The sequence below is a fragment of the Balaenoptera borealis genome (genome assembly GCF_965194805.1).
Source record: "Balaenoptera borealis genome assembly, chromosome: 9".
Lineage (NCBI taxonomy): Eukaryota > Metazoa > Chordata > Mammalia > Artiodactyla > Balaenopteridae > Balaenoptera > Balaenoptera borealis.
The window spans coordinates 37287282-37314384 of NC_138873.1; the positions used below are offsets into that span (position 1 = coordinate 37287282).

Below are 27103 nucleotides of genomic sequence, written 5' to 3' on the forward strand. Positions count from 1 at the left end.
CTAGCATTTAGTTAGGATTTTAAAAATTAATGTAAATGATGTAAATGGGACTACAATCTCCTTTTTCTTACTCTTATTTTTGTATTCTCCCAGTCTGCCTTTATTTATCAAGCTCATATGAGCTTCATAATATAAACATTTTACAACGTGTAAAGGTTTCACATACATCAACCCATTAATTAACTTTTCCAATAGTCATAGGCTTATAATATAGCAAAGACTGAAACTCAAATGTTCTAACTCCAGACTTCTTTTTTACTGGTCCAGTAAGAAGCACTACATTTGAAACAGGTCCACAAAGCACTGCAGGAGATTAATTAATTAATTAATCAGTTTACTAGGGGTGAAAGGTCACTATTATGTGCACCCCCCCCCACAAAAGTGAGGGCTACCATAGACGAAGACACAGAATGACCCATATGAGTATTAGTATTTTTTACTGGTCATCTCTGTTCACGTAAGTGTATGACTGAAAAGAAGGTAGCTTTGATACATAGATATCTACCTCGAATTAGATGACCTCTAAGGTTCTTTCCAGTAGTGAGAGGTTAAGACATAAATCCACTAAACCACCAGTCAGGCTCTAAATTTACACTTGTCCTGCTCATATTCCATCCACTACCTCAGTCTTCTACTTACTGTGCCTTCCTCTGTACACTAAATAGACTGAATATTCCACATATTCATATCTAGCCCATATCTTGGTTATCATAAATACGAACACCAGAATTTGTCTTTAGCTCCCAAGACATGAAAATCTTTCAAAGTTAGTAGCTCTAAACCTTTTTTGGGTAATGGTCTAAAAACCAGTATATGTTATTAACCTAATCACAAGAGAAAATGGATTTTGCATAGGATCTCAGGGCATTTATAACCCTTCTGAAGACAATCCATGAACTATTATGACTACCAAGTTAAGAACCCCTATTTGGAAAAGGGGATGCTGAAGTGATGTTGAACAGAAAATACATAGAAAGCTTTTCTTTTCCTTTAAAACAAAGTACTCTCTAAAGTGGCCCTTCCACTCTGACAGTTATATTTGTTTCTTCCCTTTTCTCACCAGACAACAAACCTGCAAGCCAAGGAAGGATGAATGACTCCCTTTACAGTTCTTCAATCTTATTCAAAGAAAACATTTGAGTAATACAAACCCATTTTCATTCTTCTCACCAGAAACTGAGTAAATAACTTTCACATACTATAAAGTCATCAACTTTTGACATTTTTTTCTTTACAAATTTATCAATGGTATACCCAAGGTGACCTGGTAAACAAGCGTTTGCATACCATATAGAAATTTTTAAAGTCTTGAGAGAGTAGGTATGTAGGTAAAACAATTTTTTAATTTGTTTTCAGGTAGAATCTACCATCGCATCATATATAAATAGATTATTCATGATAAATAGTCTACAAGATGGCAACGGTTATAAATTATTATGTGAAATGTGTTATTTATACAAAATGCAATGCAGGAATATGTATATATATATTTTGGTGGTTGGGGATAGGGTTTTGACTATGGAATTTTTGAAATATCAACCACATTTTTTGCTATAGAAAATATTAAAGTATCTATAAAGTGAGATAAACACTGAAAAAATATCTTATATCACCTCATGAACTAGCTTTTATTTTTTAATAAAATAGGTACTTCTGGGACCTCCCTGGTGGTGCAGTGGTTAAGAACCCGCCTGCCAATGCAGGGGACACAGGTTCGATCTCTGGCCCGGGGAAGATCCCACATGCCACAGAGCAACTAAGCCCACGCGCCACAACTACTGAAGCCCGCATGCCTAGAGCCCGTGCTCCACAACAAGAGAAGCCACCGCAGTGAGAAGCCCTCGCACCGCAACAAAGAGTAGCTCCCGCTCTTCACAACTAGAGAAAGCCTGCGTGCAGCAACAAAGACCCAATGCAGCCAAAAATAAATAAATAAAATTTTTAAAAACATAAATTAATTGTTTAAAAAAATAAAATAAAATAGGTACTTCCAAGAAAAAATGTTAAAGTGTTGGGATACAAAATTAAATCCCATTCATATTTATAGAGGAAAAATAATGAATTGACATTGAAATGAGTTGTTCTTGACAAGAAGATTAATACAGAGGAAAAAAAAGAGCTAAATTCTTTGCAAACAATTGAAGTATTACAAACTTAATGGATGTTCTAAACATAAAGTCCAACTTTTCTAACTACTTAAATTTTTCTCAAATTGTTTTATAAACAAAGTACTCCTAGATGCTACCCGATATCTGTGATTGCTCACACTACCTAATTTGAAAATATTTTAAATTTAGTAAACACTACTGGTCTTTAAATCACTTTTATCCAGAGGTGTTACATGGCAAGACAACTGAAAAACCTGTCATGATACAAATGCACAAGGTTTATATTCTTCTAAAATTTACACAACCCACACATGGAACAAATCTATTTTAAAGATAAATACTTGAGGTTTTCTCATAAATAATTTAAAAAATCGATATTTTATTACCTCTAACTGAAATATTACTGGTTCTATGATGAATAATAGAATGTAATTAGAGGAAACACTTCAGGACTCTGAAATAAACAAATGAAGGTTCATATAGGAGAGAGGGGGAACTCAGTTACTCAGCATAAAATCAACAAAGCAAATCTTTGTTTAAGTAATTACTTTATCAGTGTACCCTTACTAAAAACAAAGAAAAGGACAACCACAATCAAAATAAAACAGCCATTGTACAGTTAAGCAATGACCCCAGGGCCTTTCCCATTAAAGGTAGAGGAAGTGGAACTGACACCCAAAGAGAATACTGTTACAAAAACAAGAATTAGGAGTAAGAGATGAGTGTAATAAAATAAGAATTAATTGAGGAAGCAAAGGACAGTCATTCAAAACAATGCAAAACCATAAGGACAAGAACTAAATAGAGTTATGAAATAATCCTAACTTCCTCTCAGAACTTACTGGTGGACCAGTGAGACCTTCGCCATCTGTGGGAAGGGGATGGTGGGAGTTCCTATTTGTTTTAAGTAATGACGTAAGCAAACTGGTGAGCATAAAATGAGGAAAGACTAAGAACGGCAAATTGCAAAAAAGTAGGTAGCAGAAAATAGCTCAACTTCTTTGATAAATTGATTCTGACAATCAGTAAAATAACAACTATGGACACCTATTCAAAAGATGTTTTCATATTTTTCGGTCAGTGATTTTCTACATGGTGTCTCTGGAACCAAACAATTAAAACCAAACAAACAAACCCATTGCAGACAGGCAAAATGCAAGAGGGAATCAAGATGAACAGAGGTTGATCATACACTGCTTGAAAGATAAAGACGGCAGCTGGTCCAGAGTTATACAACGTGGACCTCTGAACATTAAAGGCTGCAAGGACTGGCAGGACATTCTACTAGACCAAAGGCAAGGCACTCTCTGCACCTTTTAAAACCAAAAGCCCAATAAGTGCTAGGACAGGAGACAGAACCATTTCCACACTAGTGCAGACCACTGTCATCTCTGCCCTGGACTGCTGCAGACGCCTCCTAACCCATTTCCCTGCTTCTCTTCCTGCCACCTCACCCCCCAAACACAGTTTATTCTCCACACTGAAGCCAGACTCTTTTCGGAGCATTAATTATCATTTGACAGCTCTACTAAACTTTCCAATGACTTCTTATTACAGTTGGAATAAAGCACCAGTTCCACAGAGGGGCATCACAGCTGTACGTGATCTGACCCACATCTCCCTCGATGAGCCATCTCTGACCAGGCTCCCTCTGTTCCCTGTTCTTGAGACACAGCACGCCCGTGGGTCTGGCTTTGCAGAGGGATGCTCCGTCCAGCTGCCCGTGGTGCTCTGCTCTGTACTGAAGCCTCTGTTCCAGACTCTGGCTCACCATTCAGCTCTCACCTCTCTACCTGTATTTGCCATACTGTCCTTCCCAACCCCTCTCTCTAGCCAGGGTGACTTGCACGCCCTCCCTCTTTATTTCCACAAATGTAATTTTGCGTGTGTACGTGTGCTTGCTCACCCCACCTCACTTGGAGACACGCCCCACCCCTAACTCCCTTCTACTCTCCCTGTGCAACAACCACCACTTTTTAGATACTAGCCAAGTTCCAACTTTTTCTACTCCGATAAACACAGCTTTCTCTTCCTAGAACCACTTAAGTCAACAATCAGCATCACACAGTGTAATTATAAACTTGCCCTAATATTTGCTGGACAGCTTACTTTTCACCTATTGAATTTCTAAACTCGCTGAGGATGGATCATAGACTACCCTGTCTCTTCTCATAGTGATCAGCATAGCTCTAAACAAATATTTTGTGCTCAGTAAATGTTTTTAAGAGAATAAGAATGCTCTAGTTCCCCCTCCCCTTTGATTCCCTTAAACCTACTGAGTGCTAGAGAACAGATCTTCTACAGTGTGACTACAGTGAAAGAAAGGAAAGTCTTGTCCACTTGAAAAGATTTCTCTACGTAAAGGTCTCTGCAACTCACCAATTATCTAGTAGAACTTTTTTTGTCGTGTGTTTTTCCAGAAGTGGTGATGAGATGATTAATAGTAATTCTTCCATCTTGTCTCAGCTACAGTCTTATGATCAGAAGCAGACACTTTATATCTGACTGTGCAGGGTTAAGGGTAGGGTTATGGTCCCAGATCAGCGTCCTTAACCAGCCTGTGATGAGATGGCCTGCTTTACCTTGACCTCATTAGCACCCTGAGCAAACCAACAAGGTTTTGTTCAATCCATCTAGATTATAACAAGTCAAAAGAATCCAAAAGTTCCAGTGATTTTTTTTAACATCTGAATCTTAATTTTATTGTATTAATGATACAAAACATCTTATCATCACTAATAGAATTAATAATAATTGCAAAAGCAATGTGTTAGAACCAGCTTTCTTATTTTTAAAAATCTTTGTTCAGCACTTAGTGACACTGGGTCTCTAAGGTCTATGTTCAATTTATTTTGATATATTGCTTGAAAAAGCACCACACACAGACACAGAGAGGCAAAAAAAAAAAAAATACCTGTTGCCTGGGCTTACTAAATCATTATACTTATTTTTACATCTCATCTGCCAAGTATTCAAAGATTGCTGATGAAATTCAGCTAGTAGATGTACATCTTCCCTAATGTCAATCAGCTATTCTTGCAGCTAATCATAAAGTGCTATTTTTCAAACAAGTGGGTCAAAACTCTCTGAAGCAATTCATTTGGGTAATTTTCAAGCAAGATTGAAAATTCTATTTCCAAATTTTGTAAGTTTGTAGTGATTTTTAAAGAGAAAAGCATATCTGGACAAACAGTATTTTTCAGAAATCCTAAAAACTGAAAAAAAAAAAAAAAAAGAAGCAAACTCTTGGGAAAAGAATTACTATTGTTTCAAATGTTTTCTTTTCAAGCATTCCTCTAAACTCTCCCTTTATCCTAAAGGTGAAGCCCTCAGTGACTCACAAAGTGACATATTAAAAACTAACAACAGAAAAAAGGTAAGCTCAAGGGACATCTATTTTAGGTTGATTCAAACTAAACCTGGAATACATGAATTTACCTGAATGACTATACTAAGATTTTTACAAATCAAGATCAGCAAATAATCTTCTTGTAACACACAAATAAACTTGAGACGTTCACACACACACAACACACACACACACACACACAGTTTTAACATAAAGCACCAGCACACTGAACACAGAATATTTCTTTTATTTTTAGGAGCCTATTATTTTCAAAATGTTTCTTTCACAAACAAACAATCTTGAGGAGGAAAAATGGTAATATAAGAAAAAAAACACTAAAGTTAATAGTAAGACTAGTTAAAAGTAGGATTAAATTAGAACTCTTGGGATTGCACCTATCATTTCCCACCAAGGGCATCTCTAGCAGAAGAATAAACCCCCCCTACTCTCTATAGAACTAATGAAAGAAACTCACTTTCCCTACCGAGGTCATATGCTCATACAAACATGGTACACTAAGATCTAGCCATATCAAAGTCATTTCTGATTTGACCCAACAGCTCTACTTAGACATAAACTAATAATAAACTAAACTGTAAACATTAGGAAAAATGGCATTATCAAAGGAAACAAAACACTAGTGAAATACTATGGCCAATTGTTTTATTTTACCTGCTGTTTTAAATTGTTAAGCAACCAGAGGAAAAAGCTGCGGTGATTTAACTTGCCTCTTACATCTTGGAGATTCAGGAACACTGAATATGTCCAATAATCAAGTGAGGAAATAAGGCAAGAATCAACACCACAAAAAGGGAAGTAATTTGCTAGGTAGCCTATAATTAGCCTCTGAATCTTACAGTAGAGAATATCATTGAGGCAAACAGCTTAGGAAGATTTAAAAAGGGATCAGTCATTCACATGAATGCATAAGCGCAGAATTTAGTTACGTCAGCTGGGGGAAAAGAAAAAGGCCCATCATAAAAGCAATACACCTCCTTTGTTTCAGGGTGCACATATCCTCAACCAGGAAGAGATTTCTGAGCACAACATGTTTGGTTCTGGAAACGTAAGGCTTACCTATTTGAGAGGACGTTAATCAAATGATAAAATCAGCCAAATTGGAATATCATAAACAATAAAAAACCAACAATGGGTCAATTTAACAAAGGTTAACTAGGGTGGTTAATGCTTAGGTATCATTAAATATAATATAATTTCTGTATAGAATATCCCTGGACTACAAAAACTATCTGTTACACCAACTCTCTTTATTCAGCAAGGTATTCAATCTTTTCAAATAATATTTTAACCTCTAATGAAGCTAAAGTTTTGATATAATGGAAATTACATTACGTAGAATAATTTTAAGTGGTGTTAATAATTAGAAGCTGACCCTGATCTCAAGATATTTCAGTTACAATGGAATTATCTAAAATACTTAATTTTAAAAGGGAACAACTTTTATGTAAGCTTTACTTAAAACTAAATGAAGCTTTACTGTTAAATTATTCAAGGATAAAGTCCAAAAAGACCCACAACACCAAAGTATAAAATCAATATAATGATATGAATAGGAAATATGTAATTAAATGATTGAAAAGACATGAAATTTAAAAAAAAAAAAAATTAAAATTCAGGCTCAAAACCTTTACTACCTAAATTCACAACATTCCTGATTTTTGTCTGAAGTAGTGTGGTGGATTAAAAATATGGCCCCAAATTCTTTTACATGTTCACAAAAAAAGCTGGGGTCTAAGTCTCTTCCCCTTGAATCTAGGCAGCCTATGAAAGCACCTCCTTTGCCCTGGTGATGCTGAGTGACTTCCAAAGTTAAGACAGAAAAGATCATGCAGCTTCCACCTGGCTTACTTGAGACTCTTGCCCCAGGGGAAGCCAGCCTCCATGTAAGAAGCCCACTTCCCTGAGACTATCTTGCTGTCAAGGCCACATGTAGGCACTTCTGTACACAGCCGCAGCTGAGCATCCTGACAAAGGCCAGCCAGCATCAGCTGACAGCCAAGTGAGCAAGCTGACATCTGACTACAACTGCATGAGAAGCCCCAAGTGTGAACTGACCAGCTGAGCCCTTCCCAAATTCCTGACCCACATGCCATGATCAAAAAAAAAAAAAAAAAGGTTGTCTTAAGTCCCCAGGTTCCGGAGGAATTTGTTAAGCAAAAGACATAGTAACCAGAAAAGGTTTTATAATTAAAGAAGCATCTCAGTGATAGGTGGGATGCCAGGATAAAGACTCAGGCCATAGCATTCTGTTGCATTAAAATTTTAAATCTATTGTGAAATAAGATATCAAAAATTCAGGTTCAAAAATCTTACCTTATTTTTCCTACCAACCTAAACTTACTATAATTTACTATCAATCATTCACTCAGTCTTTTAACAAATACTTATTGAGCACCTATTCTATTCTGGGCTCCATGCTAAATGCTAGTTATAAAAGCAGCTCAAATAATAGTGGGGAAGGGGAGATAATTAATCAAACATCAAATAATCACACAAACATATAATTACAAAAGGGGATAAAGATACAATGGCTGCAGAGTAAAAAGGACTCTAAAAGCATAAACGGCAGGACTGATTCAGTCTGGAGACCCAAGGATGGCTGACATCTGAAAGAAGAGGAAAATTAACAGAGGGAAGGCTACACGCCTGACACACGTCTGATGTAGAGCTGGAGGGACAGAGAAGAGACTGAAGAGAGCAGAGGCCAAACCTCATCATCAGTGTTATGAACTGGACTCTTTCTGTACAGCAATGGGAAGGTCTTGTAGGTGTTTAAGCAAGATAATGAAATGTTGAGATTTTCACTTTAAATACCAACTTGGCTATCTATTCTCATACTCTGTATATTGACAACTAGCCTCTGATTTATTAATTATTTATAGACTAACTACATAAGTCCACTATACAAATACTCATTTCATGTGTACAATATGCCAACCAAGAGCTAAGAAATCAATCAAAAAAAAAATGAATAAGGTTTCTGCATGCATCAAGCTCTACAGTCTAATGGGAGCATAGAGCAGGAAACAGGTGATTTATATATAGTGAAATGAGAAGAATCTTATAGTGAGTCAAAGAGTTGTCACAGAATATAGGAAGGATGCTTAATCCAGATATAGGGGGGCAAGAAGAATTCTCAAAGGAAGAAATGTCTAAGCTAAGATAGAAGAATGAATCAGTGTGAAACAGTCAAACAGAGTTGGGGGAGTGTGGGAAAAAAAGTAGACCCCCCCCCCCAAGACAGAACCTAATGTCACTAAACTAAAGGATCATAATTAAGAGTGTCATAGAGTGCTCAAGGAACAAAAAGAAGTTTAATATGGCTATAGGCTTAGGGGGGCACTTGATGAGAAACAAAGTTAAGAGTGGTAAACAGGAGTTAGATCACTCAGGCACATGTAAATCATGTTTAGATTCTATTCTACAAGCAACAGGTAAACTGAAAGGCAAAGAAGGGGAATGCTAAGACCAGTCGTGCATTTTATAAGACAAATGCTGACTGTAGTGGGAAGGACAGATTGGAAATGGTCAAGATTGGAGCACTAGGACCAAGCAGGAAGCTGTGGTTGGAATCCAGGAGAGAAATGGTGGAGGCCTGAGCAAATGCCAGTAGAAATGAAGAAAAGTAGAGTAGAGAAAATATAAAAATAATTTCAGTAGGTAGAACTGAAAGAACTTGGTGATTAATTAGATCTGGGGGGTGAGGGAGAGGAAGAATTCAGGGACGATGCCCAAGTTTCTGGCCTGGGTATAACTGATGGAAACAAGGAAGCCCAAAGGAAGGGCAAAGCTTTAGGGGTGTGGGAAGGAAGAGGAGGAAAGGGAGATTTCATCCTGAGAGGTTTAAGGTGGCTGTGGGTAGTACATGCAGGTGGCAATGTCGAGGAGACAAACAGCTACCTGGTACTGCAGGTGAGAAGAGTCATCCGGGCTAGAGACAAAGATTTGGAAGTCAAGAGCATATAGGTGTTACCTAAAACCATGGGAGTGGACGACATGGCCCCACGACTAGTACACAGTGTGAGGAGAGGAGAGAGAGGGTTTAATATAGGACCATGTAGACACCAACATTAACAGACGGTAACATAAGAAAAAGCTCAAACGGAAACAAAAGGAATGGCCAAGAGAATTAGGAAGAAAACGGGAGAGTGTGCTGCCATTAAAACTTAATAGTAAGTCAAATCATAGCTCCTCTAAACTAAACTCCTCTTGATTTTTGTACATGAAGATGAGGCTGACTTTGGTAGAAATCTTTCTCTGGATCTAAATCTGGGCAAGAGAATTCCACTTCCTCAAAACATGTAATTAAGTTTCTTCTTGGACTGGAAGACTTGTGATTTTGTACAATACAGATACTAACTTAAAAGAAAAATGAAATAAATATATATTTAACCTATAAATAAGATAATAAATGCAAAGACTGTAAAAAGACCTTGGGTTTTAGAGCCAAATGAACCTGAATTGAAATCTCACCTTTGCCATTTCCTAGCTGTGTGATTTAGGGCGAGTTATTTAAACTCTCTAACCTTGAGTTTCCTCACATAACATTCTACTACCTACAGTACAGAAATTGAACTGTTCCGGTTTTCTTGAACCCATTCTAATCAGAAAGCCACCCCCACCAGTGCCAATGAAAACAGCACTGTTCACACTTACAAATAATCTCCTTGTTGGGAAATCCAATGGTCAATTTTAATCTTTATCCTGCTGAAACTATCGGAAGCATTAGACAAAAATGATGACTCTTTCCTTTTTAAAACATCACCTTTGTTTGGCCTTTGGGTAACCACTCTGCCTTGGTTTTCTTCTTGCCTATCTGGCCCTCTCCCTTTCAGACTTTTTGCTGGTTCTTTCATACGTCCCAGACTCTATATCTGCAAACACTGGTATGCCCAGACTCAGTCCTCAATCCTTCCCTATCAACTATCACGCCCCAGGTGACCTCATCTGGTCTCATGGCTTTAAATATCATCTATATGTCAAAAATGTTCAAATTTACATTTTCTTAAGATCGCTCTGCTGAATGCCACACACCAACTGCCTATTCAACATCCTTTTATGAATGTCTAAATACCTTTTCAAACTTAGCATGAACTCCTGATTCTCCTTAAAACTAGTCCTCCTACAGTATTCCTCACCTTATTAAATGACAAACCCATTCTTCTAATTGCTTGGGCTCAAAACCTGAGTCATCCTGGACTCTTTTTTTCTCTCATCCCACACCCGATCATCAGCACATTCTGTCAGCTCTATTGTCACAATATATTCAAAATTCCACCAGTGCAAACCATATTCACCTCTATCACCCTAGTCTGAACGGTCACACCTCCCCTCTGGCTTACTGCCATAGTCTTCTAATTGGTCTTTTTACTTCCATTCTTGACTCGCATAGTATATTCTCCACAGAGAGCCAGAGTACTTTCTCATAAAGGTAAAGTCATATCTGATTAGCTCAAAACCATCTTACAGCTTCCGATCTCATTCAGAGGAAACGCAAATTCTCTATGGCCTTAAAGCCCTTTCCGATCAACTTTTCCCACTCTTCCTGCTGGTTTCTTCTTATCGCTCACCACCTCATTCCCTATGCTTCAGCCGCATGGATCTTTTTGCCATTCCTGGAACCCCCCCCAAGTATGCTCCTGTCTCTGGAACTTTATACTTGCTGTTCCCTTAGATATCCTCATGGTTTGCTCTCTCACGGCCGTCAGAAAGATCTCTGCTCAAAAGTCACCTTGTAAAATAAACCCTCCCTGACAACTCCTAAAAACACTATAAATATATAAAGAAAAACCTCCTCCCCAATATTTCTTATCACCCTTCCCTTGTTTTTCTTTCTCTATAGCCCTTATTATCTCCTAATATACTAAATAATTTACTTATTTTATTATCAATCTCTCCCCAGCCTAGTATATAAACTCCATGAAGTAAGGGGCTTTATCTGTTACTGTTCTCTGTATCCCCAACACCTCCAACAGTGTCTCATATGTAATAAGTATTTAATATGTAAGGGAATTAAAATTAAATAATAAATCATGTGTAAAAATGCTTGGAATATAGATGCTCAATTAATGGTTGTTATTATTTGTGGAAACTCAAGTGTAATTACCCAAAACTGATAGGGCAAATAGTACTGATAACATTGAAAGAGAATATTATTCTAGGAATTAATTGTCCTGCAGACACTGAATTTTTGTTTTAAGACAGAACTTGATTTGGGAAGGTTCATTTCGTTTATCACATAAAACCCTTCTGACACAGTGAATTTGAACAAAAAAACCCAATTCTTTGAAAGTATCATAACTTTAAAGATTTGCCACATTGTCAAGAATGATCCAAAACAAACTTAGCAAAATTATGTTTTCTTTTAAGCAAAGGTAATAAATATTTTGAAAGAAGCAAAGTATTAACTAATTTCTATTTATCACAATTACAAAGAACTCTGAGAAATGTTTATTAAGAAAAAAGTAATGAGTGGATTAATTACTTTGAAATAAACATAATAGGAGGAATAGTAATATGCTTACTAAAAGGTTAACTGGTATTCCAGAATCGGCTTAAGAAAATCCTCCCAGAAAGGCAGCAGAAGAGGGGAGACCCACAGCTGTCTGAGAACTTAAAGGAAAGCTTATTTATGCTTGGAAGACAAAGCTTGGAAGAAACACTGCCAACTAGTCTCTAAGATGGCTCCTTGGGGGCATTTAATACATTTATAGATTATCTCATGGTCCTTGACACACAGGTACTCAATAAATGTTTGTTAAATGTGTAAATGGTACATTAACAAATGAAAAAGTTAATTATAAGAAATTATGACTCAAGTATCTGTCTACATCCCCATCACAAACTCTTAACGAAAAGCTGGGAGCTGAAGTCCTAACGTTCTCCTTTTGCCGTCTCTCACATGAGGAGTAAGGAAGAGCCTTCAAGTGTAAAAGCTGAGCTCTATCTACTCTAGGAGAAAAAAAAAAATCACTACTGTAAAGGTTTCAGTTGACGCCCGAGGTAAGTAGTACTAGTCATGTTATTTGAGATCTTGTAGGCAGTGGAGCACAATGCAGGGTTTCTCCACGTGGTGTCGTCATCTCCAGATGCTGGAAGCGACGGGAAGGAAGACACCCAGGCAGTGCCTGGACCAGGTCCTGCTGGCCCAGAGATGAACCCTTGATAGGGGATTGATTCCTCCGCAGAAATCAAGTACTACTTAAAATCAAATTTTGAAAAGTAAGAGAAAAAAGAAATTACTAAAGAGAAATGAAGAAATTATTAAAAGAGATATCAGTAAAGAGTCAGAAGAGGAAAATAAGTAAGTGCATGAGTCAGGAAGGTATAAGAGCAAATGTTACCACAGCCCCCCAGTACACACACACACACACACACACACACACACACACACACACACTCATTCTGTACACAAAAAAATAAGCTTACATATGCCTGAATTCTCACTTTTCAAATTCTCAGAGTGATTTAACAGAGGTCAGTCTCTTTTATTCTTCACATTTTTAAGACTACCAAAATCACACCTGGCATGATAGGATCTGTAAATTACCTGTGTGAAGACAGCTGCATGCAAACTCCATATTGAACGGGACAGATTCTAAAAATATCCAGGTTGTTTTAAGGTTTAAAGGGAAAAAGTAGGTTACACTTTTACCCATAAAAGTCTGGATGACTCAGAGTTTAATAATAGGATACAGAAGCTTTCATCCCTAGGTCACTGATTCGAGGGTGACTATGGTAGACAGTCATTCTAGGACATTACCATCTAGCAGCTGTTTTGTTCACAAACTGCAGAAGAAATGTGTTGCTTGTCTCTATTAATACTCATTTGACAGGTGTGTACATTCCAAGTCATATGCATCTGCCAATCGCGAGCACTTTGAAGCAGAGTGATGAAAGCTGCAACAGCTGTTACCTTTAGAAAGCCCTTAGCATGCCCAATTCTCTTCTTTCTTTATGTAAAGGACTAAATATTAATATTTCACATCATAACATATTTTACTGTCTCAAACCAAAATCATAAAAGAAAGATACCTGTGGAGGATTTTTGAAATGAGTGCAATATCATTCTATGAAAGAAGGAAAGCAACAATCTTTCCTCCTAGAAAATGTGGAAAAGGCCAAACCAGCTGAGGTCAGTACTCAGAATGGCCCAGCGACCTGCAGGAGACTGCAGACATCCCTGGGATTGTGTGCTCTAAGCCATGGTCATACATGCACACTTAGGTTACTAGGAAACGTACTTCTAAAATTTATGTACCAAAGATTTATGTACCCAGGCAACACAAACCAGTTAAACTCCCACTATCTCCATCATGGTACTCTAGAGCCTTTAAGTAACTCCCCTATGTTAAGTGCCAAAGATTATAATGTATCAGTTCAATCCTTCACCATGGCAACTGGAAACTGGATGGTACCTATCGGCCAGTAAAGTCATTCCACTAAGAAGGATTCTCCAACAGCCCCAGTCACAGTGATAACTGAAGAAGAATTATGTTTTGAAAAACTAAAACTATTATTTTTAAAACACAGTATGGAGGTATTTAAGTCACCACCCTATGTCTGCACTGAAATAATGAAGACACCTATCTATCAGCCTTTGCCACACATTCAGTCCACGGCACTAATGGAAATAAGATTTATCATCTAAAAACCTGCATTCCTGTCTTCCAACTTTGTACCTTCTTTCAAAGAACTCAGCATCTCCTTTTAGAAGAATATTAATTTAACCAGGCAATATTCCAACTCACATTTAGTATGCATTTTTAATGTTTGCATAAAATGCTTAATAGGGACTCTGCTTTGTTTTCTTAAATGATGTTAAATAATACACTATTTGGCACAGATCCAAAAGATGATGAAAAAAGTCACTAATAACTTTTTATTTCAAATATATCATTTTACTTTAAAAGGTCTTAAAGAGTCTTGCATGTTCAAGCTTGACAGATTTACTTCTGTCAAAACCAAGAAGCCTTATAAAATGAGAAAGAGGTCACTCTCCATGCCCTTTGACCTGGTTCAGTAATGCAACAAAACAACTCTGCAGTTTGATTTTATTTTGCTTTAGAATTGGTGTGTCATTACAGATCATGGTCTGCAATCCCATTTCATTGATGAGGAAATTAAGACACAGAGAGGTTAAGTGATGTGGAAACACAGCCTCTTTAAGTAGAAGGGACCTTATCATTAACACAGATCAGAATTATAACCACAGGCCTAGTTTTATGCAAGTGAAAGAAATGCCATTTTTATATAAGCTAAGAGTTTGTTTTAAAACTCTTTAATTCTAAGTTTAATAACAAACTTAGCAAACCTACTATTTTTGTCTACTTTAAGTCTTTGTCTTTTGTCTTAAACATCAAGAATCTCAGAGTAGAATTCAGTGCTCAAGCAGATCACCTCCTTCTAACCGTGGTTTCTGGGGGCAGTTTCATCATCTCTTTGTCGCTCAGCTCTTCATAAACTCAATAACTAATTAGTTGAGCATCTGTTATGTGTCAGACAACATTCTAGGTGCCAAAGCCACAGTAGGGAACAAATCATGTGAAAACTCCTGTCTTCATGGAAATCAACTGCATAAGTACAAGACAGAGTATTTTTATCACTATGGAGAAAATAAATAGCTGGAAAGGAGATCTAGAGTGTTGGGTGAGGCTCAACTTTGGGTGACCACCAAAAAGGTGGTCAGTGAAGGTCACACAGGCGACATCTGCATACAGACCTGAAAGGGAGAAGGGGAAGGAGTAAGCAAGGGGATGCGGGGTGGGGGGGACTCCAGGGGGATAGTCCAGGCACAAGGAACAACACACACAAAGCCCTGAAGTGGAAGCATGCCTGGCCTGCATGATTCATCTTTTTGTTGTTGTTTATTATTTCAAATAAAGTATATTTTTTCCTTATTAAAAGTTCTGTCAAATACTTTAGAAGAAGGTCAGGAACATACATACAATCCTAAATACTTTCGATAACCTTCAGATACTATGTTACTTCAGAGGAGCTTTTCACAGTTGTGCACGGCAATGATTCTTCACTCACCTTGCCACCCTCCCACTCCCCACCCCCATTCCTTCTCTTTCTCCACTGGAGATCAAAACACTGACTTCCTAAAACTAACTTATGGAGGCAAAAAAAATTTTGCTTTGGGGAAAGGACCCACCTTAAGGGAATCAAACTGCAGAGTACCCCAACCTATAATGACCACCTCTCTTGAACTCCCAGCCCTTAAGAGTAAGTGCTACATGATATTGTTACTCTGTTTACATCTTATTATATGCTACCTTGTTCTTGTGTACACATCTTGTATACACACAAGGGGACTTCCTTGGAGCAGGGCCCATACCTTGGGAATGTCTGAATCCCACCACAGGGCTTTGCACATGGATGGCACCGATATCTGTTGGGCTGTTTGACAGTGATGTCATAGAAACCGACACAATGAACAGCAGGCTTTCCTCCTTTTTCAAGTATCTGTCTGCCGATAAAGCATGAAAGAGACATCACAGTCTCTCACAGGCGTTTGGATAACCTCAGCCATCTTGGCCAAGTCACTGTTTGTGTAGCATTCCATTCTGTCTAAATTCCCCTTTGCGTTTGCCGTTGGGCACGTTACACACTTTCAGTCTAGACACAAGCATGGATTAGCCACAATACACAGAGGAACTGCACCGTGTGAAATCCTCTTCAGTTCGCTTCAGCCAATGTTATTAAACACTATTACGGGAAAGGATACCAACATGAAACTACCAGACACAGGGGCTGTAAAACCCTGTCCATACAGTCTAGCCAGACAAACAGACACATATGGAACAACTTCAGTGCATGCAAGACATGCAGAAGTATTTTGAAAGTATACAAGCAGTGGCCTGGAGGTGAGGTAAGGCTTCACGGAAAAGTTGGCACCTGAACAGCCAGAGTTTTGAAAGATGAATAGGCGTAGGACAATCAGACACGGGATCAAAGGGCATTCCGGATTGTGCAAAACACTGGCAGAAACATAACAGACTGAAAACTGCTGGAAGGACGCATTCACCACCAGGGAAGGAAAGCCGGTCTACTGCACTCTTAAACTTTCCAAGAAAAAAAACAAGTTTTCAAATAAGGAGCTGAGGAGGAAAGTTTCACCAGCACTTGTTTTGTTAAGCCTCTTAGCCTCGCTTTGCTTTGTTTTGCTCTTTCTGTTTTGTTCCCTCTCAGAGAAATAAAGCACTCTGCTGGCATAAAACTTCAGTGAGAAAAAGTACTTCAACTTTACTAAGGAAAAAGAAACTGAAAAGCGGACCAGGGCCAAGGAATAAATAAAGTAATAACACTTTTTCTGGATTATTTAAATGGAGCAAAATTTCAAATTCGGTATCATTCATTGCAACTCTTCTCTCCACCAACTCAATACATATTTATTTTATACCCACTATTTGTTAGTTTCTGGGATACCAGGCCTCTGAGGCACTCGCATTGCCCTCCTCTTTGAGCAAGCTCCTTGCTTGCAATCTAATAAAAGAAATAGCAGAAGGCAATTCACTTGTACCCTGTTCCTGCTATGGTTGCCAATCAAAGCTCGAAGCTCAAGCAGAGTCAAATTCCAGTCAAGTTAACCAGCGAAGACAAACACACTTAAACCAACAACCGAGATGTAAGAAACTGATAGAGGTCCTCCATAAGGGTGTTCATCACCTCTTCCTGTGAGCAGGGAGCTGGCGAGCTGGACTTCCTGGCCAGTGATTTGGAATGCTGAATGGAGGACAGGGGAGGGACAGAGGGGCTGAGGTTACCTGGGAGCTCAGGTAGACTTTGAGGCACTCCTCGCACACGGCCTTCTTGCAGCAGGGCAAGGGCTTGATGGGCTTGTCTTCCAGGCACACCCGGCACATCAGCACCATGAGGGGCGCATAGGGATCCCCGACCCCACCCAGGCCAGAGTAGGGTGGAGCTCCCAGCAGGCTGGGCACGGAGAACGGCTCGGGCGCCAGGTAGAACTCCAGCTCGATGCTGCCGCCGTCGGGGGACAGGGGGTCCGCTGGGAGCGACAGCCGGGGGCTGGGGAAGGAGGAGGGGGTGCTGGGAGGGTTGGTCACCGGCGGAGCCCGGGGTGGCGACGCGGGCAGCGAGAGCCGCTCCGCCGAGGGGGCCTCGGGCAGGTCGTTCTCCACGCAGAACACAGAGCAGAAGACTTGTCTCTTGGCGGGGGGCGGGCGCCGCTGGCCCAGCACGTCCAGGACCAGTCCGTCTGGGGCCCCGACGCAGGTCCGGGGCTCCGGCTGCTCGCCGGGGGGCGCCTCCTGCTGTTCATCCCCTCTCTCCTTTCGGTCCCCCGCTTCCTCCTCCTCCCTTGCCAGCTGCTGTTGCAAAGCCTGGGGGTTGAGGGGCCCGGTGTAGGCCAGTCCTGCGGGCTGCGCCAGTGCCTGGTTCTTCTTCCACCTCGGGGCCCCCCGGCTCCTCGCGGGCTCCGGGACGCTCGTGTGCGAGCAGCCCGAGTCGCTTCCGCAGCTGCCGCCGCTCGGCTCGGCGGAGGAGGCGCGCGGCCCGGGCGCCACGGTGCTGTCCCCCGGCGGCCTCGGGGGCTCGGGGTGGCCCGTGGCGCCGCCAGGGGGGGTCCGCGCCTCCAGGGGCCCGCCGCTGCCGCTCACCGTGCTCTGCTCCTCGCCCATCGCCGCCCGCGGCCGAAGCCGCCGCCGCCCATCCAGCCGCCGGGACCCCCACCCGGCGCCGGCGGGCAGCGGGGGCAGCGGCTCGGCTCGACTCGCGGCTCCGCTTCTGCTTCCGGGTCCCTCCTCCGGGGCTGGGACGCCCCGAGCTCCCTCGGGGGAGCCCGTGCTCCCGGGCGGCGGCGCGCGGGGAGCCCGGCCCGGCCCGCTGCTCCTCCTCCTCCTCCTCCTGATCCTCCCGCGCGGCCGGGCACCGCCTCGGGGGCGCCGAGGGCCGCTCGCTCGGGCCGCCGGCGCTCCCGCCCCACATGCAGGTCGGGACGGCGCCGCGGCCCCCGGGAGCCCCTGGAGGGACAGAAGGGTCCGGAGGGAGGAGGCCGTCAGTCCCGCGCCATCGCCGGTCCCCGCTGGGGGCCGGGCGGCCGGAGGGCGGTGGTCAAAGGGTCGAGGGGCCTGTGGCGCCGCCGCGGCGCGCACCAGGAGGGGCAGCCGGAGCGCGAGCCAGCCGCCGCGGCCCCTGGGGGAGAGGCCGGAGCGCGCCACCTCCCGCTCCCGCTCCTCGTGCTTCACCTAGCGCCCTCCTCACCGCCCCTCACCCCACCCCTTTGGCACACACCTCCCCACACGTACACACGCGCGCGGGCACCGCGCACTCACTCACGCACACCCCGAGTGGGTGTGATCTCAGACCAGGATGCGCTCTCGCCCCCAGGGTTCACGCTCGGCCTCCACCAAACTCTCCAGAGCCGGCAGGCTGCCCTTCGGGCTACGCTTTGAGCAGAACTTCCTACAAAACTCCTCTTTACTGAAAGCTAGAGCTAGAAAACCCTGGCTAGTTAGGATTTTGGTTTCGCTTGTTTCTCTTGCGTTCGTCCGATTTTAAATCCTCCAAAGAGGGAGTTCAGAGAATTAACGCTAGGAATTATTAGTTCAAAATGCTGTGTGTACTCTGCTCTCTGCTTAATAAGGTAGGAAGGATGTTTGAAACCCACAAAAGTGCCGAAAAGCACGTTTAACCTACTCCTTTAACTAGAATCCTTATGAGAGCTGGTAAATAACGAATTTAAGATTTATCCCCCTTTCCTCCTTTTCTGTGTCCTCTTAGGAACTTTTTTTTTTTTAACCCTTTGAATATTCCAAAATGGGTAGCATTAAGGTAGTAAGATGGTCTGGCCTAATTAATAAACCGGATCATTGGTGGAAATCATGAAAAGTTTCATTAGCACAACCATATTTATCCCCAAAACTGTTTCCAAGACAACAATTATAGTTGAGCCAGAACTTAATTATGTGTTGATCTATCTTTATTTTCCAGGAAGTATTAGTCACCCAGACTGGTGCATGTTAGTTCCCTAAAGCCAATGAAAACATTTTGGGGAAGCCAACCTTTGTTTTTTTCATCTTGAGAGGGAATTCAATTTACACATTCATGTAATAGGAAGGAGCTGTGAAGTGTGTAGAATTTTTTTATCTCGAAGTTGTTATTGGGTTGTTCTAAAATATTTTCCAAATCAGATAACAAATGCTAGAAAGGTGGCTAGCTATGCAGTACTAAGAAAGGAGGGTAACACCAAAGAACATGTCCATCATGTATGTCTGATGTTCAGTGGCACCACAAATGGATGAATCTAATCAATCAGTCTAAATGCCCACCTCATTTATCAGTCTGACCCAAGAATGAAGAATTCTTATTTGGAAGATTAAATGCTATTTAGGGATTTTTTTTTTTCATCTTGGCTAATTGATTTCCTAGTAGCTGCTATTTTTCTTCCAAATGATCCTAGTGTTCATTGCTTTAAACATAGGGACAAGAAGCCTACGTTTGTGTCTTTTTTTGTATGCCATCTGATAACTACTTTTCTATTCTTTCTAAAGGGATATAAAAGTAATCCGTGTTTTCTGGGTGACAACAGTCTGAGAGTAAGACCAGAGTAACAATAATGGATACAAAAAAGTATATCTCCGGGGCTTCCCTGGTGGCGCAGTGGTTGGGAATCTGCCTGCCAATGCAGGGGACACGGGTTCGAGCCCTGGTCTGGGAGGATCCCACATGCCGCGGAGCAACTAGGCCCGTGAGCCACAGCTACTGAGCCTGCGCGTCTGGAGCCTGTGCTCCTCAACGGGAGAGGCCGCGATAGTGAGAGGCCCGCGCACCACAGTGAAGAGTGGCCCCTGCTCGCCGCAACTAGAGAAAGCCCTCGCACAGAAACGAAGACCCAACACAGCCATAAATAAATAAATAAATAAAATTAAAAAAAAAAAAAAAGTATATCTCCACAGTGTCTCTAGGAATCAAACCCCTCAAGGTCTTCCCATAGTTCTGGGACTCCCTCCTCCACACATATTTGTTGTAGGTGTTCCAAGAACTTGTTCTTGCAGTGCCCACCATTTTGTTCCTTATCCCTCAGATTTGGTTCACTGAAAGTGGCTTTCCTTGACACTGAATCAAGTCACCAGTGGGATTTTTGAAGGCTGCCCTGTAGCTCTGCAGCCCTTCTCCTTACCATGACTTCCTCCCCATGGGATTTGTCTGGTGTTTGTGAAAATAGAACCATGGCATGCCATATCTGCAGCCTCCAGACAGACTCAGACTTGCCTCAATCCTGGGCCCAGCACCCCTGGTGTTCAATCTGGGACCCATGGGACACCAGTAACATGGAGTTAAAATGCAAAGTTAATATGGTGATCCTACTATCAATTTCCCCTAAAATGAAACACATGAAGCACCTATGATAGTTGTACTGATAGGATTCATTAAAAAAAAATTGATTGAAAATATAGTTACTGTAGCAAAAATTTCACTTATCTAACACAAGCTTAATATTCTCAAAACTCAGACCAACTGCTCCATGTCAGGCTGTATACAGTTGTTAGTACAGTATAAACTCTATCACCAATATTCTGTCGCTACCAGTTTCAACTTTCAATGTTTTGTAATTTGCAATGGGCTGTGTACATTCCCTAAAACCAAGACTTGAATATTGGGAGACAATGTCAAGTTTGAGAATTGACATAGTCAATTACTTTTGGTCATTACTGAACGTTATTTTTTCTATTACCAAGTTTCCTATCCTGGCTTTTAAGCATGACTTGTTTTTGCTTCCCTGGAAAATTTTTATTCAGACTTTAGTTCAATAATTAAAGACCCTAGATTTATTAATTTATTAAAAAGTGTTATGAAAAAGCAGAAAAGCTGTGAATCATTTTAATTTTACATACTAAAGGTAAAGCGGATTTCTTCATAACTGTTGTGGAGAAAAAATACATAATGTTTAAACACCATGAAATAATTATACAGCAAATACCTGACTTGTTTTTCTATCAGTCCTTCAACTATCAAATATATATGTGTGTATATATATATATATATATATTTTTTTTTTAATTCATTTCCTGAAGAGGAATGAACACAGTGGAATGAATTTCTAGGTCTGCTTCTGAAAGACACAGTGGAATGTTGGTCCTCACTCTCCTATCGTCTCTCCTCTTCACCCATGGAGGGAGAGAACCTGGAATCATCAAGGAAAAGGGGCATTAGTACAACACAATTGTTTCGCTTTAGTTTTCCACCCGAACTTCCAAAGGAAAATCCAAATGAGATAAAGTTAAAAATAAAATGAAACAGTACATTCCTTCAAATTATAAAATTAAAGCCCAAATGCTTGGAAAACAGAGGAAACCAAGAATAAAAAGGAAGATGAGGAAGGAAAAAGAAGACAAATGGAAGGGAGGAAGGGGGAAAAAAAAGGAAGGAGAGAAGGAGAGAGGGAAGGAGGGAAGGAGGGAAGGAAGAAAGGAAGGGAAGAACTTTATTATCCACTACCCAAAATAACCACTTAAACTACTTTAACAGAGTGATAAACTTCATTCTAGTGTTTACATCTGTGTGTATAAAAAAATGTCAAATGATATATGCTCCTTTTCCTACATTTTAAAAATTAGTAATATATCCTGACCATTTTCACACTATTAAGACATCTGTATATCATCATGATTTGTGACAATATAGAATTTTACTATATAGATGTATCACAATTTAACTAATTCCATTTTATTTTAAAAAAGTAGATTATTTATGATTTTAAGAAAACATACAATATAACATTTAATATATATGAATATGTATTATAACCTTTGTGTACATTCCTAATATACCATAGCATAAAGTCCTAAAAATTAAATAGCTGCTCAAAAGAGTAGATTTAATTTTGAGGTTTTGGCACACATATCAGAGAAATTTAGCACCAATTTATAACCCCATTAACAGTGAGGGTATGAGAGAGTCTACATCCCTAATCATTCTAAGGAGATTTTTAAAAATTAAAAATGCTGTAAATAACATCTTACTTTTAAATTAATGAGCATATTCTTTTAGATAAAAAGGGAAAAATCAAATATTAACTGTCGATTCCCTTTGGATATATATAATTTAGCATCGCATGTTATGGTTCTCTATTCCTGAGGTTATGGTTCTAACAGCTTTCCTTCCTCATCTTTTAAAAAAATTTCCTCATTACCTCTTCTAGTGACAGTAATGCTCTAAAAATACTCGGAGGTAACCTCAGTCATAGGTAATACTTCTAAGTCTATGATACCAATTCCTCATTTCCTAAATACAGGTGCACCTAAATACAGGTGCACTTATTTGAGTGCCCCAGACTCATTTTCAAATGAATATGGTGCCAAGGAAACCCCATCTTTCAGCCCTCACTGTGGAAGCTCTTTGAATTAAGAAGAGATCCACTTAATAGTGCAAGATCCACTCTTTTTGACCTGAGAAAAGCCCGTTCCCTCCTCACAGAAAAAGTCACCTTGGAGTTTAAAGGCAACTCAGAGTTTCTACTATGGTGGCTTTGGTTTACCAGAAAGATGTCAACCCTGGCTCTGCATCTAGAAATCCCTGGTCTCCTCTTCCCAAGGTACAGAGTGACATAAAGAGAGAGATGCATTGTATTCTCTGTTTCCCAGCTTCCCTTTCTGAAAGGGGTGTCAAGTCACAGCCTCCTCCTGACAGGCTTTGTTTATAGCAGGAGTCAGAAAAATTTACAGCCCGGCTCCTTCTTGGCCCTGAGACTGGAATGCCTCATTGGTTCGGTAAGCAAGAGCAAGATAAATCTCTTCTTGTACAACTCTCAGTACCCAGTACCTCCTTGCTGGGTAATTCACAGTAAAGGAAATCATTTTGTCCAAACAAAAGGGTAATCAAGCATCAATGTAACAGAACTGAAGATGCACTTTTACAAAATGACACTTTAATTCTGAAAAGAGTAGAGATTTTCTTAGCAAAAGGAAAAGCAAATCTCTTCCAAATTGGGAAGAAGTAAAAGGTAACTTAGAGACGATTTATTTAGAACAATGGCGAAGTGCTTACAAAACTATGTTAAATGAAAAAAGACAAGAAAAATCTAATATATATGATTACACCTTTGTTGGGATGTATATGATAAAATAAGGACAAAAGTAATAGGAGTTATTGTATAAGGGTAATGTGGTTATGATTTTTTTTTCATTTCCTAAAATTTCTAAAATATTATGTTGCTTTTATAATGGACAAGAGAGAAAAACAAGATTTTTTTTTTAAAGAGTGAAACAGTTTCATCCTAATGAACAGGGAAATAGATTTGGTGCTAATAGATGTTGTTTGCATGTACACTCGTGATAGTTAAGGTAAGCAAGTCCTCCCAATTGTGTTACAATTCAGTCCAACAACCATTTCCTGAAAGTCTATTAGATCCTGTGTCAAACTTTGGAAAATTCAATTTACTAATTTGTTCCCCAAATTTTCCTTCATTTTTAACTTCATAACATCTATGAAACACTTTAAGATGTCCAGAGCCAGAGCATATCTTAGCTATATGTGGAAGCCCAGTTCCTAGCATTCCGCACATATTTAGTTCTCAACAAAACATTTTTAAAGGAAAGAAACCACGAAAATATGATCTTCTGTAGTGACTTAATCGTTATATAGAACTATGGTTCTCAAACTGTGTGCCAAGGGGCCTTGAGGCACAGCAGTAAACTCCTAGTTTCTAGTTTATTAAAACTCTTAGAATATTTAGAATTCTTCAGGGAATCACAGCATTACCTGTTGGACACCATGTAAACTACTGCTGTTGAGTTGTTTGGACCTAATTACTATTAGGAATTTCTTTTTGCCTAAATTAAAGGGCACCATGAAAAATAACTGAGACACGAGGGTGCCACAATCTGAGAAAGTTTGGAACTTCAGGTTGGAAACCGCAGGTATAGAGCAAAAACAACAGGATCAAGACGCTAACCTCTTAGAGATTTATATTTTAAATGTATGAGACACCTATGTCATAAAGGATTAACCTTGCCTAAGAAAAGTTTCGGTCTTTGCTGCCAGCTCCTGGAAGGTAGGTATAGGCCCTGACTACAGGAATGAGTCTCTCTGTTTATGTGAGGACCTTAGACCTCACATAAACCATGCCACAGAGTCTCTGCTAACAATGTCATGTATGGGGTGGCGGAGGGTGTCCGTGGGTCACGTGGTATCAGCTTGACCTCTGGAGGGGCTGGGAACTAAGCTGAGCCACTTGCATGGTCTGCCATGTCTACATCACTGACTTCCCATAAAAAGCCTGGATACCAAGGTTTGATGAGCTTCTGTGGTTGGCAAAATTCCACGCATGTTGTCACACATCATTGCTGGGAGAAATAAGCACTGTCCACACAACTCCACTGGAAGGAGACAACTGGTGGCTCCATGCCCAGCCTCTCCTGAACCCTGCCCTATGTACCTTTGCCTGTTGCTGATTTGAATCCGTGTCCTTTCATTGTAATAAACCATAACTGTGAGTAGACATTTTTGCTGAGTTCTGAAAGTCCTTCTAGAGAATTATTCAATCTGAGGGTGGTCATAGGAACTTCCTGAAATACACCACTGCAAAAACAGAAATCGACTAACTTTTATGAGTTTCCGTTTCCCCAAGCAGAAAGATGTCATTGAGAAAGCACAGTATCCACTAAGGCAAGAACAAGACAAGTTTAATATAAAAGCAGAATAAGAGAAAATTCATGACCTTGTTCTTGGCACACAAGAAAGTTGATTGTCTCAGAAAATATAGATAAGTAAGTGACCCTTTTAATTTATGAGGTGCTTGAAATTCATTATGACATTTCACTTGACAAAATCTAGGAAAATATTAAATGATTCTGAAATGTTCTAAGCTGACAGTTTAAGCCATTCAGTTACATTTATTTTTAAATTATGGCAAATAATTTTACCTATTTATCCCTTAACACACTTGCTACCAAGTTGGAATGGGAGAACCCAGCTGCCTTTGGAGGATGTTAAATACCACAAGCTGTTTCTCAAACACCGTGGAATCAATAAAGCGCAAAATATTTTCTCAAATACTTTAAAAAAATTTCTCAGCATGTAAGTATCTTAAAAAGCTTTTTATTCACAAATTCCTAACTCATTTACATTTTTTTCTTATATTTATAAGACTTTGGAGCTGTTATTATAAGCTTTATGAGAATAATGCTTTATTCCATAATTATATAATAGAAAAAGCACAAGACTGGGTAATTTAATATCTGTATCATAGTCATATTTTGCCATTGTCTATTTCCGGGCCTCAGTTTTTACTTCTGTAAAACGGGCAGATTGAACTGGATGACTCTAAGGTTCATTTCAATACTAAAATTATCATTTTCAATTTAACCAATAGACATCAATCCCTATTTTGTGTACATTGTTGTGAAATGTATAAGGTGTATAAATGGTGAATGTAAATCAATCCATGCTTTGAAGAATCTTGCAATTAAATGGAGAAGAGTGATGCCTAACTATAATATCAGGCAGATTTTAGTGGATGGTATAGAACCGTAAATTCAGGATTATGGGAGTTGCAGTGCAGGGGGGATTTCTGCCTTGGTGGATCATAGAAAGTTTTATGAAGAGCCTGGAAGATAAATTAGATTCTTACAGATGGAGAAGTTGGTGAGGATAGTAAACATTTCAGTAGGAGGACTGAATGAGCAAACATGATGGCAGATCACATATGGTGCCTTGGGTGGCAGCTTGTGGTCCTGGGTGTCTGATCATATGTGATGCATGGAGAAAGGACAGGAGGGAGGCAAGAAAGATAAGCTGACACAAAATTATTTAGGAACTTTGTACTGGATAGTTCTATTTGTCCTTTTAGATCCACTCTCTGCTTTTGTCTACCCTCTCTGCCTCTGGAGGCTGATGCCTAGGGGCACACATCAATGGCCTCAATCACCCTCTGCCTTCCAAAGCAGGTCAGCCAAGGGAAGGCACTGGCAGGTGATCAGAGAGTTGGTGTGTTTATTTTTCTAGCTCTCGATCTGCCTGTTCCCTGCATGCTGCATGCTGTCTGTGCCCCTCTATCAAAGGCCATAGGTGCTATCATCTCGGGGTTCTGAGAATTTCTCCCTTCAGATCAAGAGGAGGTGTGTTAGTTTCCCAGGGCTGCTATAACAAAATACTGAAAACAGGAAGGCTTAAAATAACAATAATTTATTGTCTCATAGTTCTGGAGACTAGAAGTCTGAAATAAAGCTGTCAGCAGGGCCATGCTCCCTCTGAAATCTGGAAGGGAGAATCCTTCTTCGCCTCTTCTAGCTTTTTGCGTTTGCTAGCAATCTTTGGCATTCCTTGGCTTGTAGAAGCATCACTCAAATCTTTGCCTCTGTTATAAGATGACATTCTGAAGTACAGGGGGTTAGTACTTCACGTATCTGTTTGAGGGACACAATTCAACTTATAACAGGAGATGCTCCCCGCAGTTGCTAATACCGAGGTACTGTGCTATCTCTTACTCAAGTCCTAAACCCTATCCACACCTTTGTAATTGGTCCCAGGACTAAGCTCTACTATGTTACCCAGTTTGTTTGTACAGTCTGTTTTCTTTAGGGATTCTGATGGTATAGATTCGATTTCCCTGACAATGATTGGACCAAGCATTTTGTTTTGCTTTAGACAGTGGGATATA

The 27103-nt window shown here is 40.3% G+C and overlaps 1 protein-coding gene and 1 long non-coding RNA gene across 4 annotated transcripts in view; one reads left to right on the plus strand and one right to left on the minus strand.

Moving 5' to 3' along the window:
- RNF217 (ring finger protein 217) overlaps nucleotides 1-18349 on the minus strand; it is a 128145-nt gene extending 109796 nt beyond the window's left edge. For all 3 annotated transcript variants that reach the window (XM_082406192.1, XM_082406191.1, XM_082406190.1), the window contains exon 1: nucleotides 17247-18349. In XM_082406192.1, coding sequence (XP_082262318.1) covers nucleotides 17247-18122 — 876 coding nt within the window. In that variant the 5' untranslated portion in view covers nucleotides 18123-18349. The remainder of the gene's footprint in view (nucleotides 1-17246) is intronic.
- LOC309635294 lies at nucleotides 17316-20383 on the plus strand. Its single transcript, XR_014248738.1, has 2 exons — nucleotides 17316-17444; nucleotides 19995-20383. It is a non-coding gene; the product is annotated as an uncharacterized lncRNA (long non-coding RNA).
- The last annotated feature ends 6720 nt before the right edge of the window (nucleotides 20384-27103 follow it).